Genomic DNA, 22,187 nt, shown 5'->3' with positions numbered 1-22,187 from the left:
AAACAATCGTTGTAGCAGCTGAGCTATGGTTGAAACAGGGAAATGGCTGGTGACCCCGCAGGCAACACCTGGGTCTCTGGGTCCATCCACCACCTACACCACTGGATCAAATTTTCACACTGGTTTCTGCAAAAGAAAATAAACGAACTTGTCGAGGGAAATTCCTCACAGGAGGATATTATGCATATTTACAGTGCTGACATGCACAGTGGCAATATGCACAGCACCACAATTCTTGGGGTGTGTCTTTTATAAGTCTTCTATGCTTTTTTGCATCTCACTACAAAAACAAATTACTTTCCTTTCCAAGGTTTTAACTGTGATGTGTGAAACCATTTTCTCCAAAGGCCATCTCCCCTCATTTTTATGGTAACACAACTAAATAAACAGTTGGACTTACCTAGCCCACCACATATGTGGGTCCCTTCCATTTAACATCCAGTTCATGCTCTTTATCTTCCCATTTTTGGTACATTACTTGGTCACTTAAATTCCATTCTGTTAGATCCTTGTTAGGCCCAAATCCTTTTGTCCATTCTTTTGACATTTAGGCCTAATTATTGGGCCACCCTGACTTACATGTTGTATTAAAGCCTGTACCCATCTGTTACAACCTGAGGGACTAGGTCATCAGGTAAGTCTGTACTGGTCCACCACTGCTGTGGCACTTGCATTTGTCTGCCTGTCATGACAGAAAAGGGTGCAAACCCATGAGCTTCTGGAGCTGCTATAAGTGCCATCAAAATTACTGGTAGCTTTTCATCCCTATCCTTTCCATCACATTTTACCATTTTAGCCAACAACTCCTTTAATGTTCTGTTGGTTCTTTCTACTTGACCTGAGCTCTGAGGGTGCCCAGCAATATGAAACCTCTGTTTAATTCGTAGTGTGGAACGCAGTTCTTTCATAATGTCTGCAACAAAATGACATGCCTGATCCAAATCTATTTCCCCACCGTGAAAGCACAATGTTAAACAATTGTTTGCAGTTATGTTAGCAGTGTTGCGTCTAGTTGGGATGGCTTCAATCTATTTTGAAAAAGGATATTTTACTATTAAGCAATACCTGTTTTCATTCCTAGTAGTAGGCAAGGATCCAATATAATCCACCTGTATCCTTGACCAAGGCCCATTAATCCTCTGATGCCTCAGTTGTACCTTTCTTTTACTAGAATCAGCATTGACCACAGCACAGGGAAAACAATTGTCTACCCATGGCTTACTATCTCGCTTTATAGAGGGCCACCATCCTGTTTGAGGGACTATCTCCATGGTCTTTTTCCATCCTAGGTGTCCTTTCTCATGTACAAACTGTATTAACTTATCTCTGACTTTTTGTGGAACTACCCACTGTCTAGCCCGAGTAGCTGGGTCACTTCTCCAAATCACACTTTTTAGTTGCATCACTTCATCTCTGCCTAGAAGGCTTTTCAAGTCTTTGTCATTTTCCTGCAATTGTTTTAAATCACCTAGGCTCACTGCATCTGATCTTTCTTTCAGCTTGCCGGGTAAGCACTGCCACCTTCTGGCATTGCTTTCCCTTTCTGGCTGCTGCTTTTGCTGGTTCATCTGCCCAATTGTTCCAAAATCCTTCTTTACTCTTTGTCTTCTGATGGCCTCTGACGTGCTGGACTGCAGACTTTCATGATCTTTTAACAATAAGCTGATACACCTATTCCCATAAAGCTGAATCCTTCTCCCATATACATCTGGTTCTTTGCCCAGAGGGACAACTATGTAGTCAGTGCCCTACAAATCCAATCTGAATCTATAAAAATAGCTACCTTTTGTCCTAATGGCCCAACTTCAAGCACTGCCTTAACAGCCTGCAACTCTACTGCTTACGCAGAATGAGGAGTCACTTGTTGATGAAACACTTCATCTTGCACCTTAATTCCTGCATACCCAGTGTATGGTTTCCCCTCTATGTAGTAACTTGATCCATCCACAAACCAAATGCTCTGATTCTGCCTTGTCCAAAGTTAAGCCTGTTTGAACTGACCATTCTAGCCTTTGATACTCTGGCAAAAGGCATTCATGCTCTTCCTCTTGTACCACTAACCCATATGATATAGTGGGTATTTTCTGCTGCTGTTCAAAATCAACATCATGATTTATAAGGGTTAGTCCAGTGAGCCAATCTGGGACTTGAAACATGTCCTTCTTTAATTTTTCCAGGTATAATATACTTTAGAGGAGAATGGGCTGTCTAGGCTATTACTCTCGCCCATCCTACAATGTATTCCCACTTTCTCAATGCCCAAATCAATGCCAAATACTCCTTTTCACGTGAATTAAAGTTCTGTTCAGGTTCTGCAAGGGTTCTTGAGGCATATGCCACTGGTCTTTGTTCTTTTCCTTTCCCCTGCAGTAGGGTAGCACTAATAGCTCTCTTGGTAGTTGCCAGCTGCAAGGCAAATGATTTTGTTTCATCTGAGTAAGCCAATGCAGGAGCTTGTACCAGATCCCTTTTTAACTGAATTAAAGCTGCTTATTGCTCTGGGCCCCATTCCCACTGTCACCCTTTTTCAGTAGCTTAGTAAGAGGTTGACTTTTCTTAGGGAACATGGGAATAAAGTCCCGTGAGAAATTCAATGTTCCCAACAATGCCTGCAGGGATGATAAATCTGTAGGAGTTGGCAATTTGCCTATCTGGAGTTTTCCCATCCTGTCCTGACGTAACTCCTAGGTACTTCACCTCCTTGACTACTAACTGCACCTTAGCTCTATTAACCTTGAATTCTGTTTCCTTAATCGCCTGCAATACTTCCCATGTCACTTTCTCTACTTGCTTTTTATCACCTCCCATCTACCTATGATAGCACACAACTTTAACTATCTGGAAAAAGCTTGTCCCACATCCTTACCACATGTACATGTACGCTGGGGCATTGTGAAATTCTTGGGGTACTTGAGTAAAACAATACTGTTGTCCCCGAATGTGAATCCAAATTTGTACCAGCATTCCTGTGCCAAAGAAGTGGCAAAAAATGCATTAGCCAAGTCCAGTACTGAAAACCATTTCACTCCTCCTGTTACGGCTGCTAGAATTTCAGGGTATTTTGCCACAACAGGAGCTGTGACAGGAGTCACTGCCTTTAAAGCTCTGAAGTCTATTGTTAGTCTCCAGGTTTTCCCATCTGCTTTCAGAACAGTTCAAATCAGGAAACTGTAAACAGTAGGCATCTGTACTATTGCTTCCTGACTCAACAAACTATCAATTGCGGGTTGTAATCCCACTTCCAGCCTCTGATGGATATTTATATTGTCTCTCTGGCAGAGGGTCTGCTCCTTTAATCAAGATACAAGCCTGTGCCTTGCCACATTCTAACATCCTTTGCCCAAACCTTAGGAAATGCCTGCATCCACTCATCCTGATCAACTTCATCAGTTACAGCAGGAGCTTTGATAGCTGCACAGTGATGCACTGCAGAAATCAACACACTCTTTTCCTCCACTGGCTGTTTCCACAGACACCCGTTAGCTAAATCCCGCAGTATTCCTCCCTGCTGCAAAGCTGTCATTCTTAAAATTCCATTCTCACTGTCTCCTCCTGGCTTCTCCCGTGTTCCATATTCCTTCTGAAACATCCACTCTCCTATTTGAGTCACAATAGGTTGGGTTACTGGTGAGTCCTCTAACTCTCCAGTATAGGACTGTAGTTGCAAATGACTGGACCAGCTACTTGGGCTGATCTCCATGGTAACCCTGGCCTGGTGATGTCATGGCCCTGCTGCTTCAGGTGTCTCCATGGAAACGGGCATCAGCAACATGAGCAGGGGCTGCTGAGAAATGGGGTCTGCTGTGGGCCACAGGGAGACTTTGCCTACCCCTGGTCTAGGTCTTGAGGACCAGAGGACTGAAACTGAGAGGGCAGGAGCTTGCCAAGTGGGGCCAAGATGGCCAGTCAGGGTGGATGTTGGTAGGAAGTGGTTCAGGGGATGAGCTTGAAGCTGAGCGGAGCGTGGCTTGTGGAGTGGCTTTCACAGCTCTGAAGAGCCCTAAACTGAGACAAAGTGGTGCAGGCTGGGCCTGGAACCCCTGTCTTGCCCCACTCCAAGCAATGCATGTTGAGGATACTTCTGATTGTTAGCATGTGTTTTCGATGTAGTGAGAACCTTGGCTGTGCACCACAGGACGCTAATGCCAGAAAGTGTGTGCTGGGCATTCCCCTGCAGAGCAGGAGCAGTTTGAAGGCCGCAAGAAGGTATGAACGGTCAGTTGTGGACGCTCTAATATTTTAGCCAGTCATGTATCTTTCCAACCCAGCTGGTTCTCATCCTGTGTACAGCTTGGCCTCAACCCAGCACACAGTCTGCATGCCTCGCCAAAAGATCATCTCCCCCTCAGCACCATAAAACCCCCAGTAGGGCAGTGCTTCTAAGGAGCTCTGGAACTTTCTAGAACAGGACAGATATGCCTGCTAGGGCCCAAGGCCCTACTTCAGTCAGGTGGCACCTGGAGTAACTGCATTTATGAAACTGGCCATGGATTATCTGATACACAAGGAACAACCTACTTTGTCAAATGCTAATCTTACAAATAACCCTGATGCTGCCATATGACAGGCTAATATGGACCACTTCTAACTGATCAGTACTTGCACCCATGCTTTGTGGGTGTCAGTTTGCTGTAATATCTCCACAGCTGCCTAGCACAGCAAGCCGCATCTGTCTGGACTTCAACTCTGTGGGTTTTGGCCTGTTAACTCTGTCTTCAGCCTTCAGCCTCATTTTGGCCTGGGCTTTTCAGCAGCAGCTGTTGAGCTGGGCTTTAAGCCTCAGCCTGAGTTTTGTCTGGGTCCCCTGACCCCCCCATGGTTCATATCTTTCTCTTTCCTGGGCCCTTGTTTCTCAGCAGATTAACTTTTTCCTGTCTGACCATTTGCCCTCAAAGATCATGATAAGATGAGCGTGGTCATAGTCTGTGGTGCCACATGCCACACATTCAGCTGTACTCCGTGCTGCAGGGGAGCAGTGTGGGGTTTGTTGTTTGGGGGTTTTTTGACCCTTGGATATCTATGGGTCAAAAAAATCTGTGCAAAAAAAAAAACCCAGGGTGGCACCTGCGAGGGCAGTGCACGCCACTCACAACTGGAGCCTAGCCAGCCAGAGCCACACTCCAGCTGCTGGCCAGGCTCCGAGCGGCAGGATCGCCGCTGCTGCAGCCCCAGGAGGGCCCCATGATGCCAGGTAAGGCTGCTGGGGCCAACCCAGTGTTGGCTCAAGCCCCCACTGCTCCACCCAGGGTAACCTGCCGCACACCTGAGGGTGTGTGGCACAAGTGTTCCTGGGGGACAACTAGTGGTGGCACAAGGTGTGCCACTGTTTCTTATCCCTGGGGAAACAAACATCCACACTTTCGTGTGGACACGGCCAAAGGGTTTAAACTCTCTCTGGGCCTTCCCAGCCCTCACTGTGCTCACTTCTCTCCCTTTGGCCCTAAGTGGCCCCCTTGCCTTCTCTTTGCAGTTGTTTCCAGTCCTCCAGTGGTCTTAATCACAACAAAACATGGGTCTTCTGGGTATACACACAAAAAACAATATGAACTCAAGTCTTCATCCCCTGGGTGAACTCATAACACAGAAAAGGCTTCTTCACTCTTGTTCACCATGGTTCCCCTTATTGAGACTAAATTCCACAGTAGCCTGCCTGGGAGCTCTTCACCTTTCCCAGACAGGGCTAGAGTCCCTCTTCTGGCCTGAGGGTGAAACGTTTATGCTAATAAATGCCTCCCCTTCTGATCAGGCAGTCCTGTCGCTCAGCCTAAACATAGCGAGTTTCTCACCAGTCCTTTCAGTCCCTTTTGCTACAGTCTCTGCTTGGTTCCAATCCACCTGTACCAGCGCTGGTAGGGATTGCAGGTACCCTGTTTCTTTTCCTTTGCTGCCTGCCACACAGGACTTCTCCCGAGTGGCATTTTTGTCTGTCCTTTGAGGTGTGTTTTCTTTTCCTGAGCTCTTACTACTTTGGGTCACAAAACCCTGCTTTTAAAGGCCTTGGCAGGTTTTGTTCATCTTGCAGCCTTTCCCCAGTAACAGGACAAAGTTTTCCTGTTACAGCATCCCAAAATCACACTTGCCTTTTGTGTGGCTGTATCACACTGCAGTCTCATATTAAGTTTGTGATCAGCCAAGACTACCAGCTCTTTCTCCATAGTCCATTTTTCAGGTATCACCCATTTTGTATTTGTATTTTTGATTATTCTTCCTGAGGTGTAACACCTTGTATTTGTCAGCATTGAACTTCATCCTATTAGCTTCAGCTGAGCTTTTCAATCTGTCAGGGCCCTTCTGAATTGCACTCTTGTCCTCCAGTGTGTTCCTAGTCCTTCCCAGTTTCATATAATCTGCAGGCTTGCTCAGTAAGCTCTCTGCCAACATCCAGATCATTAATAAACATGTCAAACAGCACTGGGCCCAGGACAGACCCTTGTGGCACTCCACTCAAAACCTTCTGCCATTTTGACATGGATCCATTTATAATGGCCCATTTAGGATCCATTAGAAAGAGTCTGTTGCTGTCACACACTTCTGCCCAGGTAATGGAACCCATACAGCTCAGGGATTCCTGCATGTTGTCACAAATGCCATCTGATAGTGTGTCTGAGGGCATTAGGGAAGGCTCCAAGGCTAGGTTCTGCGGAGGTTCCCTTGGCCATGGTAGAAGTTGGCAGTTTGCTCCTCATTGTATGCAGGTGTTTCTGACATGACACAGACAGGTGTGCTGTGCAGTCCTTGCGTTGGGTCCCAACTACTCTCTGCCAGAACTAGCCCCTGATACCAGTCTTTCTGGTGTGATTTACACCCTTCCTTTTTCCTTTTCCCATCTCCTAGCTGCTGTAAACACTGCAGTAAAGTATTCTGTACTGTGCACTTCACATCAACAGTAGTGTAGAAACAAATTTTCATTTTCAACTCTCAAAAGAATCAGAAAAGCTGCAAGACAAATTTTCTGCGTCTGCTAAACAAGTTCTTCCTGTGGCCCTTGGGGACTCTTAGAACCTGGGGACACTTTTACATATTTGGGGGAGGGACAGGAGAGTGCCTTAATTAGAGTGGCTCTAAGAGTCACTCTAACTAAAGCACCCGCAGTGTCTCATATATCAGCGTCCCTGAGCTTCAAAATAGCGGCGGGAGAGCTTGAACTCTAGTTTGCTTGATGAGCTTTAGTTCAAGTGCTTCTGCCACCATTTTGAAGTGTGGGGATGCTGATACACGAGATGCACAAGGCTACTGGAGCACAGTAATTACCACACTCTAGCAGACTCAATCGAGTCTGCTGTGACATGCTGGAATTACAGGCCAATACAGGCACCCTGGGATGGCTGAGCATTTCTGCAGCTGCTTCAGTTCTGTTGCACCATATGGTCTGCAGTTCCTGCTTGTGTAGAAGTGAGTTCTGGCATCTGGGAATGCAGCTATACTTCTCTGCATGGCAATATTGTCCAGTTCAGCTGTAGCTCTGTATGGTAGCAGAGAGCCTGCTGCAAAGTCTAGGGCAGGTGGCTTCCCATTTAAATAAATGGATTGGTCTCAGTAATGTAGCTGAGTTAAAAATCCTCTGATATCTCTCTCTGCCATTCCAACATACACCACCCCTCCTGGCACATCAGTCAAGGGCCTTGGTATGATCACTTGGAAAATGGATGAAGTTGGTCTGGCTGGTTCTTCTGGGAACCTGGAGAGCCAGGCAAATCCCTATGGGAACTGTGTGCACATTGGGCATTCAGGGGGTTCAATTCCAGGGGCATGACTGCCACCCCTGGAGCCCCCGCAGCCCTTGTCTAGTCTGTCTTTCTTTGGGCACTCTCCCTTTCCCACCTGCTATTCTTTGATGAAATGTTACTTTCAGAAAAGGGAGCCTGCCCCAGGGTTTCTTAAGTAAGATTTCCTTATGAGCATTAGTATCGCTGCTCATTGCTTTAAGGGATCATTATGTGTATACAACCACCTCTTTCACCGTGTCCATGCCTCCACAGATGAAATTCATTCCAGGTGATACAGGCTTCCAGCTCCAGTCCTCATCCCTCCTGGGCTAGGGCCTCCTTGGCGCTCTCAGATTTGCTAGCATCCTCTGGCTGTGATCTCTAGTCTTTGGCCCCTCTCTCTGAGCGCTGGCCCTGCTAGTAGGCTATTGGAGACTCCTGGGTTCCCCTGGCCTGGCCAGTCTCTGACCATGGTCCTCCTCACCCTTCAGCCCATCTCTGAACCCCGATCCTGGGCTATTAAGACCTTTGTACTCCCTGGCCCTATTGACATTTGCCCCTCCTGGGCTTTAGACCTCTGGGCTCCCTGACCTTGCTGACACTTGCCCCCTCCTGAGTTACAAACCTCTGGGCTCTCTGGTCCTCTGGCCCCTCTCTTCCTTCTGAGCCAACTGGGATCTCCTTACCACCCTTCCACAAACCACCATAGTTTCTTACCCCCAGCTCAGATGTTACCCAGGAGCTCCTCTCCCCATGGCTTTCAGGGCTAGACTCCTTAGCTAGCTCAGGCCCGGGGGTTATATGTTTCAAACCCAGCTCCCTTCTAGTCAGGAGACTCTCTAACTGTCCACTGCCACACCTGCACCCTCGTAAAATGACAGGCACACTAAGCACCCTTTCACAGGTCCCAACAGATGTTTCAGAACCTGCTCCACAGCAAAGACGAAGACCTTTGAAAAACACCAGAAGATGGCGGCCCTAGGTCAGTGTAAGCTCTTGCTCCTTTTCAGCAATGAATTCTTCCCAAATTTCTCTCCACCCAAACTGGCTTTGCAAAATCCATGAAGACAACAGTCTGCCACGGCAGGCCCAACAGCCAGAGGACAAATAGGAGAGACAAAATTAAAAGAATCCTCCCATCCAACCGCATTTAGAGAGGGGAAAATCACGAGTAACTGAGCTCCCATTTCCAGCCTTAGGGCCTCTCTTGCAGTTTGCCACCAGAGGGCAGCACAGGAGCAGTGAAAAAGGGTTTCTCTTTGGGAAATATACATAGTTAGCTGTATTAGTCTGAAGTCATGCGGAAGGCAGGGTAGATTTGCTAGCGTCCCTGAGCATCAGGTAACTTGGAGGAGGTCTTTGCTTTCAGGTGGCTTTTTCTGATCCCTACTGTGCTGGGTAGAGCTGGGGCACGCTTCCCAAATGGAGACACTGACGTCCAGCTTTGTTTCCCTGTTCAGCAGAATACAGAATCATTGGATTGTCAACAGAGTGGGCCGTAAGTGCCTGGCCTTGACAGCAGGCAGCTGTGCTCAGTCTACCATAGAGGCAGGGTCTCTCTTGATCTTCTGCTAATATAAAGCAGCTATTGAGATCCTGCTTGTTGCTGTTTTACACCCAAAGTCAGAAAAGGAAGAGGTGCTAATCTGGCTGAGCTAGGACATGCTAGTATTGAGACAGGAGATATCCAAGGAAAAGATTTCATGGATCCATGCATGTTACTGCACAGAAGCCTCAGCATGCTTCTCTGCCTGTCAGGGAGCAGGTTATAGTTGTACAGGAAGCCTGGCTGCTTTCAGTTTTGCAGCAGTCCTTGTATCATTTTCTTGCGAAGATGGACGCCTTGCAGAATAAACCCTTTGGACAACTGATCATTTGAACACTCCAGAGCTGCTGATCTTCCTGAAACTTCAGACTTCCCAGGAAGCAAAGATCAAATTCAAATACCCCTGCACTTTGTTCTTAAGGCTGAGAATGTTTTATGTACAAGCACCCCAGATGTCCAAGCAACAGAAGACAGTTTCTGGTTCATACAACCCTGCTCTAAGCCATACTGGCATATAGGCCAGCTGGAGCTGTTGGGGATACTGTGTAAATTAGTGCCTTCATCTGTGCCTACAGAGCAGTCTAACTTAATGTACCTATTGTGGAGTACTTAAGTCCCAGGCTGCAATATGGGGCTCTAACACAAACATGCAACACATATATCTCCCCCAAACAGCTTGCCACGTACCTGACTACTGCTTGCTGGGGGAATTCCAGCTTCTGATCCAGTGGTTTGTAAGGTGCTGGGTAAGCTACCCAACTGGAAAGACGAACAGCTGCATCACTTTCACTAGCACTCAGCTAAAGCATGCCCATCCTAGCCACCTCAAAGGAAAATGCTGTATTGTATGCTGAAAAGTATTGTTTTTCCAAACCTGACTCTGGTCCAGTCTGCCTGGCCTTCATAACAAAGTCTGCACTTGATGGGCTTGCATTGGGATCCAGGGGAGCTCTGCTGGCTGGACATGTCCCTTGGATAGATCTGACTTCCCAGCTCTTAGCTGCAGCGAGTGCCGCTTGCAATGTACTAATTGGCCACTGGATGTAGGGCTCTGCGAAACAGCACCATTTTGTTTTGACTTCTGTTTTGCCATTTCAAAGGGGCAGCGTTTTGTTTCGCTGTTTCGAAGCACTGTTCCGTTTCATTTTGTCAAAACCTTTTTGCTGTTTCAACACTGTTTCAATGTGTTTAAACGTTTTGCCCATAGGCTATAATGGGAAATCATGAAAATGCCTATAACTTTGTCATTTCATGCCTGATTTGGATGAAAAATTGCAGGGATGGTAGCCCCTTCTGAGGACATGAAGTCTGCCAAGTTTAAAGGAGATGGGTGCAGGGGTTTTTGTGAACTGCACCTCAAACTGTTCAAAGCAAAACTCGTATCACTTGCTGGCAGTGGCAGCATGCTGCCTTCGTGTACGCAAATCTGGGGGCCTGCTTCCCCTGGGAGGAGTCCAGCACAGCCCCACAGTCCTCCGGGGGGACACGGGCCCCCAGATCCGTGTGCAGGATGACAGCAGGCTGCTGCTGCTGTCTGGGGCCAGCACCAGTGCTGGGTTCTTCCCAGCACTCATTGCGGGCTGTGCTGGGGAGACTTAGGTGCTGGCACTGGCCCCAGCTGGCAGCAGCAGCATGCTATCATCACATGCTTTGCAGCCGGTGAGTCCAGAGCTTTAAAAACTACCACTCACTGGCTCTGGCAGCAATGACTGGGGCCTCTGGGGGCTCATGGCAGAGCCCCCCAGGGCAGCGGGAATCACACCCCCCACCTGGCACCTGCGTGGCAGCTGTCCCATGGCGCAGGTGCAGCGTGGCTTGGCAGGATGCCGCATGCTGTCCATGAGCTGGGGCGGACCCACCTGTAAGCCAGAGTACCTAGTTCAATTCCCCAGACTTCTGATCATTCGCTTAGCTATTCCCGGGGGAGCACAGGCCCCCAGATCTGTGCACAAGATTTCAGGGGAAATAGCCCAGAGCCGCTGCCATCACCAGCTGGCAGCAGCAGCCTGCTGTCATCCTGCATCAAGGGGCTTGCGCCCCTTGGGAAAAGCAGGAGGAAGCAATCAGAGAGCTGGAGGAAAGATCGGGGAGCTGGGAATCTAACCTGGAACTGGGGGAATGTTCAGGGACCCAAACATTCCCCTAGCTTCCAGTTCAATTCCCCAGCCCCCAGCTCAATTCTTCAGTCCCTGGTTCACTTCCCCCAGCTCTTCCTGGCGGGGTGCAGGCCCCTGATCTGCATGCCAGGTTTCAACAGGCTGCTGCTGCAGGCTGGGGCCAGCAGCAGCACCACAGTCTTCACAGCGCTTGGCGCAAGCTAAACGGAATTGCTGCCGCTGGCCCCAGTCTGCAGCAGCAGCCTGCTGAAACCCTGCACGCAGATCAGGGGCCCACGTTCCCCCCGCCCCGGGAAGAGCTGGGGAAGTGATCAGAGCTGGGGAATTGAACTGGGAGCTAGATATCAATATCAGAGCAGTCCTTCCCCCTCTTCCCCTCTCCCTCTTCTTAGTTTCTGTTAGCTGCAAGAAAGCCCAGCTTCGAAACTTTCAAAATGTTTTGAGCACCCTTATTTCGTTTCATTTTGATTTCACTGTTTTGAGGTCGAAACATCTTCAAAATGAAACATCCATCGAAATTTCACATAGCCCTAACTGGATGTCACTGTAACTGCTTGCAAGTGGAGCTGAACCTTGCCATTGCTTGATAGCACAGTGAATTGGACTCAGCAAACAGGTTCTGTGTATGGTGAGTGCTGGATGGGGGCTGGTGCCGTAGGCACATTTTCAGTCCTGCTGGGACAGCTGGTAGAATTCTTTTGCCTCTCTACTTCCCTTCTCTGTCCCCTGCTCCAGCCACCTCACTTTACCTGGTGTCAGCAGTGTTCTTTTCATGCCAGAATACACTTGAGGGTTACTCAGCCTGGGATGGGAAAGCAGGGCCTGTGATGGGCCAGTACAGGGTGCTCCTGTGTTGAGCCATCCACCTCACTGCACCCGACTACCTTCCAGGCTCCAAGTGCCTCCCTGGGGGCACCTCACATCTGGCCGACCCCCTTCCTAGAGCCCACCCGCAAGCCTGGGGGTAATGCTGCCACCACCCAGAGTCTGGAATAATCATTGACCTGCGCCCTCTGGGAAACACGGGCCTAGTTGGCCTTGAGGGTACTTGACTCACTACAAGAACTCAGGGTGCATCCCTCAGTCTGAAGCACAAATGGTGGTCTCCCTTAGTCAGCCGAACCAAGGGAACCCCAAGGCATAATCTAGACCTTCTCCCAATAAGTCTCCCACACTAGGTACAAAGGAGAACTTTATAGGTTAGAAGGAGTAGGTTTGGAATAGGGTACAGGGTAGAGCAATGTCAGAGAAATACCTTAGAGCAAACAGTGGCATGGTAGCCTTTGATCATGCATCTGAGTTACTGCAAGCTATATATCTAGTTAGATCTCAGGTAGCTTACTCATAAGTATCATCCAGAGGGAGATAGAGATTCCCTCTGAAGGCAAACAGTTCATTGATCATAAGTTTCGAGAGAGAGAGAGTTTCAGATGGTCCAGCTTTTCTCTGAGTTTTCATCATGGTTACTGCTCCTCCTCCTGGGCAGTCCTTCACTTATGACCTCATTTACCTGATCCAATGAAGGCCAGCAACTGTTGGCTGCCAGCCAACCAATTTGAATTGCATCACTGGTTGCTGGGTAGACTGGCAGACTTAGCCCCCTTCCTTGAGATCCTTCTTCACTCTTCTCTTTGTCCACTTTCCTCTTCCTCTCTTTGGTCTCGAAGCAGTGTTTGCCAGAACTCATTTCCGTAGTTCATCAGCCGTCAATTTATTGAAGAAACTGCTTCGCCTGCTTTATTGTACAGTCACTCTGCATGGAGCAGAAATGTAGCAGTATGTCTGCAGTGCCCATGCTAGGTTTGTAGCAGTCGTTCCCAGTCATGTTGGCATTGCTTAGGGCAGTAGGGAGTTTAAGCCCCCCACCCAGGTATGTGTGGCCAGTCATGTAGGCAGAGGGAGCAGGTTTCCCCCCTCCCTCAGGAATGTATCCAGCTCAGGTTACAACACAGGGTTACCTGAAGAGATTGGGAAGAGGTGCCTGCCCTTTGCAGTGACCATAGTAACCAAACTGTCAGATAGCAGAGTTTGGGGAGAGACAGAGATGGTATTCTGCCACAGGGCTGTACCATGTACTCACCAAAGGCCTTGCAATCTCCATAGCACTGAGGGTTCTGGGTAGCATGTTTGCCATCCTTTCTGCTGAACTCCACATTCAGAGACCTAGAAATCTGGTGCTGCAAATCTAGAAAAAACCCACAGCATTCCCTGGAGAGACAGTCAAACAGAACAGACTCCCAAGTCGGGAGGTGGATTTCTGTGTCTTAACTTTAAGATTGTAACTCTGGGTTCACACAGCTTCTTGCAGGGAAGTTCCCTTTGGGTTTCTGAAATGTTGGCACTGGTGCTGGCTGCTACAACACCTATGATGAGAGAGACTGATCCCATCACACCAACTCTGGGCACCTTTCCCAGTTGGCCACTTGTTCTCACTTTCTCTCTGCAGGCAGGCTGTTGTCAGAGGGCAACAATGTATGTCCCTGGGGGCGGCAGGCTGGTAGGGCAGGGCTGGATTGGGCCCAAGGTAGTGCAACACAGTGCCAGGCTGTATGTGCTGGAGAGGGGGTAGGAGGCAGACGGGCAGGAAGGGGGCCTGGTGTAAATTTCAAAGGCCTCAGAGCTCTGTGGATACCATGCTACAAAGGCTTAAGGCCATGGAAGGGCAACGTTGCCCAAGAGCAGTGTCTGTGGCAGAGGACTTTTCTGGTGGCTGGGCAACACTACTGAGAGCAAAGACTGTTCATCAGCTTGGTGCAAGAATACTGCTTCCTTGCTTTGGTGCTCTTCTTCTGGCCCCAAGTTCCAAGGCAAGGTGCATGTGCACCCAGGGAGGGCTCCTTTTATAATACTGTGTCCTTTCTTCCTTCCCTTGCAGGGGGGAGTGAAAGTCCTAATCACTGGCCCATGGCAAGAGGCTAACAGTAACTACAGCTGTCTGTTTGATCAGATCTCAGTGCCTGCATCTTTAATACAGCCAGGGGTGCTGCGCTGCTACTGCCCAGGTAAGGAACACCCCTCTCACATGCAGAGGCTGCTCCCTGAAGACCAGCTGTGCCAGCAGAGCATTGGCCAGCCATGTTCCACATTCTTTACCATTCTCTGAGGCTCAGGGACAGTCGTGGGGCATCTCAGGCCATGAGCTGAATGCTGAGCATGCAGGTGTGCACCACAGTCATATAGCATCATGCAGCAGTCAACCAAGCCCAGAGTGTGATTGTAGGGCGTAATGACATGAACTGAAGAGATGGCTGATGCTTGCCAGTGTAGTAGGGTGGGAATGATGGGAAGCACACATGGGTCCCACTGCAAAGCAGCAGCCTTGCATGCATGGTGCAGCAGCTCTGCCAAGATCCCTCTGAGCCAATATTCCAGGTAGTCCTTCCCATGCATGGGATTTGCCTGGTTCCGCCTGCAGGAAGCTTACACTACTGAGCTATCACAACTGGACAGAGCAGGCAGCAGCTGGCTGACAGCATAATGAGAGCACTGAGCACAGTGATGCTCTTCTGGCTCTGGCAAGCTCTGCTGGTATGTTGTGTGCCACACTGACAGTGATGGAGGTAACCCCTTCTCCTATGATGGGATAGGATGGGGAGCTTGGTGGCAGGGGTTGTTCTCAGGGAATGGTGGGGCCAGTAGCACCTTGTGTGCATGACCCTTGTGGAAGATCCTCCAAGAATGGCCCATTTGGCCCAGGGATGAGTGAGGACCCAGCAACAAGCTCCAGGATGTTGGCAATGGAGCTGCCTTGCCTTTGGCCTTTGGTACATCTGCTGCTATAGGTCAACAGATAGATGGGCAGGCACATGGACCAATCCCACAAGAAAGACTTCCACCCTTACCCCAAAAGACTCTGTTTAGTTATTTCCATCTGTAAATCCTTTGAGAAGGAGCTGCTGTTTCACTCATCTGGGGTCTAGTATTGGCCTGGGGCTCTTTCCCTTTGGCTTTATCCTTGCAATAGTGTTTATTTTACAAGTCCATCCCAGGCTTCAGTGGGGGGAGATAACTGAGAAGTTTGTGAGCTTCATAGGAACCAGCAAGCATTTACTGACCAGTGTGATCACTAATGAATGATCAAGTTTGTATTGACTTGTTTTACAATCAGTCAGCCCATTATACATTAGTATAGGGAACCACCAGGTAAGAAGGTACCAACAGATGCAGCCTCTGCAGGGATCCACACTGTGTCACTGCATCTCTCTTAATGTGATCTGGAGGTCAAAAGGTGGCAGGAACCTTTAGGAAAACTCCAGTTGGTGATGGCTTCTGGAGTGGCAATGGCTGACATTTAGGAGGATACTTTGCATCTTCAAAACACTGGAGCTTAGTATTTGGCTTGATGTGCATCAAAAATAACTTCATGGTGGTTCCAGAGGAACAAATCCTGAGTTGTCTGATCTTTTAAGGCTGGTCTTGGCCCTCTGCCAGCAGTCCATCAGTTTAGTTTAGCAGCTTCCAGGATGTCCCCATGGTTAAAATACTGATCATGCAGCTCTGATTTTCCACCTGTCTAGGCAGAGAAGTACTTTGTTCTGAAAAGCCTGCTCTGTACTCACCCTGTCCTTTGGTGGGGGAGATGATCTGGAGAGGGAGCCACTTTGTGCCTTCCTGTAGCAAGCCCTATGTTCTGATACCTGTTCTGTGTTCCTAGCTCATGACACCGGACTTGTGACCCTGCAAGTTGCTTTCAACAATCAGATCATCTCCAACTCGGTGGTGTTTGAATATAAAGCCAGAGCTCTGCCAACCCTGCCTTCTTCCCAGCATGACTGGCTCTCTCTGGATGGTAAGTGCCACATGTCTTGCCATGCTCGTGGGGGCCCAGGCACCACGGGCTGCAGCAAGCCCTTTCATGAGCAGCAGGCCAGCCCCAGCCATGCTCAGGGCTGGCTGTTCTCCTTGGGTCATTCCACTTGAGAGACCTCCTGGGGAAGCATCTTGCTTGTACTCTGGTATGAACACAAGTCTGAACTGTGTGGCCTGTGGCCTCAACTCTGCCCTGTTTGCTGAGGAGGGAAGAAAGAGAGACCTGGAAATCTGACTTTGCTGCATGAGGGCCAGCCTCCACCTCACCCACTTTCTCTGCTGTTAGTACACCTGACTCCAGCTAGAACGGGAAACGACTTACCAGTCTCTTTGGCCCCTTCCAAAGTTGGAAAAACATACATTTAACTAAACAAAACAATGACAGAACAATGGTGAGGCAGTGCCCAGATGAAACCCCTGTAAGCAAAGGGCCAGTCTAGGCCTGTCAGTGCTGTCTGTAGGACAGATGGTGTCCAAACCTCTGTTTACTTGCTATGATCTGTTCAAGGGAGCAGGCAATGCTGGTGCCAGTGTCTGAGTCCAGTTCTCATGGCAACTTGTGAGATTCAAAGACGCTGAGGAAAAAGCCAGGTCCAAGGTTACCTCTATTATTGCCAATAACAGTGGGGGCACTAGTGTCACTCTTCAGGTCCATCTGGCAGTCTGTGTTGCTCAAAAATCCTTCTAATGAAAAGGCTGGGTCCTGTAGGCTGGGACTGGAAGAAGTTCAGTGCAGGCCCAGATCCTTTTGTACCCAGGTTTTGGTGTGTGTAGTCTAGGAGCACCAAGATATTGCACACAGCTAGAAGGAGCTCTGAGAGAACTGTCCAAGCAAGCAGAAAGGTTTACAGCTGTCTTTAAGTTGACCCAGAGAACAGCAGTTCCACTGGCTGGTTTCAGATATTTGTGCAGGGTATTGGCTGATGAAGTTGATTGGGTTTTCTCTTTGGTTAAGCATTAGGCAAACTGCCACTGTTAATAAATTGGAAGCCACTAATTTTCTTTCTTGTCTCTGACTGCCAAAAATATGTGCCTTCTACCTAAGGCCTTGGGGGCCCATGGAAAATAGCTGATTCATGTTAGCAGCCATGACAGTACAGAAGGGGACCTGCATTACTGTTTTTTGCCTGCACATTACAAAGCAGACTGTGTAGCAGGTCCTAGTCCAAGGGCAATCGTGATGTCCCTTGGTGTCCCAGTAACTCCTGTCACACTCCAGGTCCTTGGGCACCCTTCCTTTTCTAACTCATCTGCCATGCCTTGATGGAATTTATAGTATTGGAGGAGGCTGCCTCAGTCCTTCAACTGTATTGTACTGCATGTGCCCAACTGGCACCACTCTTGACCTCAATTTAGCAGCAGTAAATCACCTTAGAGGCATTAATCGTGTCTTCCAGCTTCCCTAGCCATACCCATGCCTCCCAGGTGTCACTCAGCATTGATTTGGAGGGTACAGACTCTGTACAGCCCAGCAGACTATGCTTTCCCCTCTTCTCAGAGACACTTGGCAGCTCATTTTATTTCCAGTGATTTTTGTCCCTGGCTTGCATGGTGTGACCCTGGTATTTCCTGTTAGCAGCTAATGCTTGGTGGTTTCTCTTCTGACCCAGGGAGAGACTGTGCCAGCACGCTGCTGTGTGAAAGCCCTTCTGGGTAGGAGTGGGATTGTGAGGGGGCCATTCAGTTTATGCCTCCAAAGACACTCAGAGCAACAGGGCAGGATCTCCTTTTTTATTGTTTCTTGGCCCCTGAAGTCTCAAGCACCGGGGTGGGTTTGTGAATGAGCAGCATGTTCACGGCAGGTGAACCTCTAGACAATGACAGGAGTGTGGGTAGCTAAGAGGATTACCTGGCCATCAGGCTGCTCAGAGATAAGGGGCACCTGTGTCCAGCACCTTTCCCTCTCTCTTCCCCTCCCCTCCCTCCAAGTGCCCCCACAAGGGACAGCTCTGATGGTGGGAACGATTGGGAGGGCCCTGGTAGGCTTGTTCCCCAGGGCTAAGTACAGACAGTTAAAAAGCCTGAGGCTGAATTGATTCAGTATTTGTGGTCTAAGCTGCAGAGATTAAATTGAAACAGTAGAGAGCAGACATTTACTTTTGATTCAGGAAATGCAGCCACATGCCTGTAGTGGCTCAGGCCAGAAGCTGGGGGCTGCTAGAACACACCTCTCTGGCCAGCATGGACTGTGTGCGTGCTTCCTCCTCCCACTGCCCCTGAGGTCTCTGGGATTTGCAGTCCAAAATTATAGCAACAGGACTCTGCAGAGTTACCCATCACTTCTTCTTCCTGTTTCCAGGTGCCTCTGGGATTTGTAGTTCTCAGTTGCAGCCAGCAGTAAGTTGGAGTGGGGGAAGGGGTGTTTAACTCCCCTCCCTGGCCCCAGATCCCAGCCAGGGTTTGCTGGAGGGAGTCAGAGGGGGGAGGCAGGGGAGGGCAGTCCTCCTCCCCTCCCCCTGCAGATTGGGTTGCATCCCCAGCCAGGCTTTCCCTCCCCCACCCCCTTGTCAGCCAGCGCTCACTGCTCCAGCTAGGTAGCAGAGGAGCGGGGCCAGCTCTGCTCTCTGGAGCAGCCAGTACAGCCCAACTCAGGGCTGCAAAGCATGCTGGGGGACTGTGATTTAACTTGAACAAGGAAGGGGTCTGGGACAGAAGTTTCATAAACTGGCTTGACTCAGATTGGGTAAGTCTGATACTACATTCAGCCAGGTTTATCTTAAACCAGTTTCAGCCATTTTGAAACTGATTTATATGCACCGAGTTTCTGTTCTATTACAGCAGGGGTTGTCAACCAGGGCATGCATACCCCCGGGGGTACCTGAGAAGGCCGTAGGGCATACACATGGGTGGGCAGGGATGGAATGCTGCCACCCACCACCCTGTGCCACCGCTTCCCAGGAGCAGGGCCGAGGGGGGTGGAGGGCAAGAGCAGCGGCACCTCTCTGTGGGCCACACAGGCACCACCCAGCCAGCCACCCACGGCGGGGGGGAGCGTGCACATGGCAGCTGCTGCTGCCACCCCCTCCCCCCCCACAACCGCTCCACACCCAGGCACCAGAGGTACACTTATTAAAAAAGGTTAAAAACCCATGTGTTACAGATTTAAATCAATTTCTGATTATTTAAAATGGTTTATGTGTCCTTAGCCCAGGAGTGCTGAAAAGAGATTCCTGTTCTGGCCAGGTAGGACAATGCTGTTGTGTCACCTCTGATATTCCTTGCTCTGTGATCACTGTATCATCATACACTAAGTAAATACTAATATCAGAGGTATGAGTCCTTGCCTGCAGGAAATGCTCAATTCATAGACTGTTGGAAAATCCTGCCTTGCCAAGCAGGGTCAGTGCCAGCTTGTGCTGGAAGCTCAGTCAACAGCCATTCACCATCTCTTCCTCACAGCCAGAGGGAGAGGACAGAGGTGGAAATCCTGGTCATGTAGTTCCCTGGTCTGTTTGTGGATTCTGGGGCAGGAAGTATGGAAAATGGCCAGAGTGGCTGCAGATGCAGTTTTTTGTCCGGGTAGCTGGTTGCTGAGCCCAGGCTGCAGGTTAGAGGGCAAATGCTCAATTAGAACTCATTATGAAGTATAAGCATGTGATGTGGTGGTGGGAGGAGGAGGAGCAGGACTGCAGCACAGAACAAACTAGGACATTGCTAACAGCAAATAAGAAAAAGGACAGCTGCAATGCAGAGGCCCTTCAGGGGAAAAGACTGAATAATTATACAAACCAGAGCTTATCAGAGGCCTCTGCCTTCATGTACTGTGCTCCAAATGCAGCAGAACATCAGTGTATTTAAAGGGCCAGCACATTTTCCCAGGGCTTATGATAGCAAGCAAACACTGACTTACTCAAATAAGGGATATATCTGTGTGAATTGATTCCACGGATAGAACAAATTATGATTTCTTCTATGCGTTATTTCTCCATTTACCTTAATAGCACTGCTGTCAGTCCTAGCCCTGCTATCATCTACTTTGTCTGTGGAAGGAGATTTTGAAGAGAACTGGTAACCTGGAACTCTTCACTGAATTTTAAAATCCCATTTGGTTTTTCAAACAAATGCAGAGGAGAGTTTTGGTTGCACAACAGTATTTAAGGCCCTGTTAGACTTCATCTGCAGCAGCTGCTGGGGTCTCAGAGACGAGGGTAGAGAAGGCAGAGTTAATAAAAACCTCTCACACCCCAAGTAACTCAAAGGGACAATCAGTTTCCAACTTAAATTTAGGCAAGCATCTTGGTTGCGAGTAATTATTCACAACAAGCATCCCTTGTTGTCAGCTTCATAACAACCAAACTATCAGATATCACTGTCAGAAGTGACTATCAGATTTCTTTCTCCTAAACATCCTGTGTTCATCTTGATTAAATCTAGGGAGAAAAAGGACAGATTTACCCAGAGAGTCTATTGTCACTGTGCAGTCCTGTGGATACCTGCAAACTAACACTGACTGCTTTTCTGTTGGAGAAAGCAACTTCTGGCCTGTGTCACAGACCAGAACCTGATGATCAAAATGGTTCTGTGATTTGCTCTTGGTGATTTGTTCCTCAGTACCATACATGGCACACTGACACTACCACATGGGCATTCAGTAAACAGCAAACTTGCAGCCTGCTCATCAGTGGACACAGTAAGAGCTCAAACAGGAAATTAAACATATGGACAGAACTTTGCTAGGGCCATCCCCATCAGTGATTTGCTGAAACTGAAAATACAGATGAAGTTGCAGCCCCTGTACCTGATGTCCCAGGTTCAGCCTAAATGGGTTGTTAGCAGAGAAACCACTGCATGTGGAAGTTAAAATCACACTGCCGACACAGAGAGAAATTGAACACAGATGGCTTCCTACTGTACCTACTTCTTAGTAGACCCAGAAGACCCAGTAATAGTGCTCTGGCTAGGCAGGAGAGGGGCGGGGCCAACCCTGCTCTGTTCCAGCAGACAGCACAACCTACAGCTGCAAAGCATCTGGGGTGCTGGGGAACTCTGGTTTAACTTAAACCAGGATGGGTCTGGGACAGACATTGCATAAACTGGTTTGACCTAAATCACTTAAGTCAGATACAACATTCAACCATGTTTATCTCAAACCAGTTTCAGCCATTTTCAAACTGGTTTAGGTGCACTGAATGTCTGTTCTGTTACAGGTTTAAACCAGCTTCTGATCACTTAAACCAGCTTATGTGTAATGCCTGTCCCTAGCCGAAGCATTGGGAAATATTCAGTGTCACCTAGCAGGGTGAATGAGCAAAAAGGGCTCAGTGACTGCATCTGGCTTTCCCTTGCCCTGTCACCCCCTCACCTGCCATCAGGGCCCTAGTGTCCTGTGAGATTTCAAGGTTTTTTTCCAGATGGATGATCAGAGCCCCTGCAGTGAGGCATTTAGAACCACCCTCCTCTCTGTCAGCCATAGGGGAGACTTTGTTATCTCACAGCAGAACAAGATGTGGCACTCCTGAGCAGCTGTCCTGTGAAGTGTAATCTTCCTACTTTTAAAATTTTAAAACCTTTTGTATAATTATGGCAAAGTTTTTTGATACCCCGAGAGAAAAAGGAGCATGCTGTTACAACTGAGTAACTTGGATTCAATTAAAAAAATACTTAATGTGAGTTAATGTTTGGGGTAAAAATAGTTTCCCCAAAATTGTTCATGCCTACAACCTGAGCTAATAACACTCTAAAGGTGCATGTGCCCAAAGAGCATCAGCCATCTCTTACTGGATACAGGCACCAGCAGACAATTTCACTTTTATACATTCTAAATTTTGATTAGCTGAAGCAGCATCCTGCGATGAGTTAGAGTTGCATGCCATTTCCTGGGAACAGTGGATTGCAAGCCCTTGTTTGTACTGTGGGTTCACAGAAGGCCAGGGCAACCTAGATGCTTAGAATCTCACTAAGCCCAAGAACATGGTGCAAATTCTGCAATAGCAGAGCATGCAGGGCGTGACCTTTCTCTCCCTGTCTTGTCTATATATGGTGCTCATCACTATAATATTAACGCAGCTC

General features: G+C 48.6%; 1 protein-coding gene across 1 annotated transcript in view; it reads left to right on the top strand.

Moving 5' to 3' along the window:
• CAMTA1 (calmodulin binding transcription activator 1) overlaps nucleotides 1-22,187 on the top strand; it is a 1,745,066-nt gene that overhangs the window by 1,574,446 nt on the left and 148,433 nt on the right. The window contains exons 9-10 of the mRNA XM_019511533.1: nucleotides 14,245-14,371; nucleotides 16,024-16,158. Coding sequence (XP_019367078.1) covers nucleotides 14,245-14,371; nucleotides 16,024-16,158 — 262 coding nt within the window. The remainder of the gene's footprint in view (nucleotides 1-14,244; nucleotides 14,372-16,023; nucleotides 16,159-22,187) is intronic.

This window comes from Gavialis gangeticus, unplaced genomic scaffold (genome assembly GCF_001723915.1).
Source record: "Gavialis gangeticus isolate Ggan-Ray unplaced genomic scaffold, GavGan_comp1, whole genome shotgun sequence".
Lineage (NCBI taxonomy): Eukaryota > Metazoa > Chordata > Crocodylia > Gavialidae > Gavialis > Gavialis gangeticus.
This window is presented reverse-complemented; position numbering and strand designations above follow the sequence as displayed.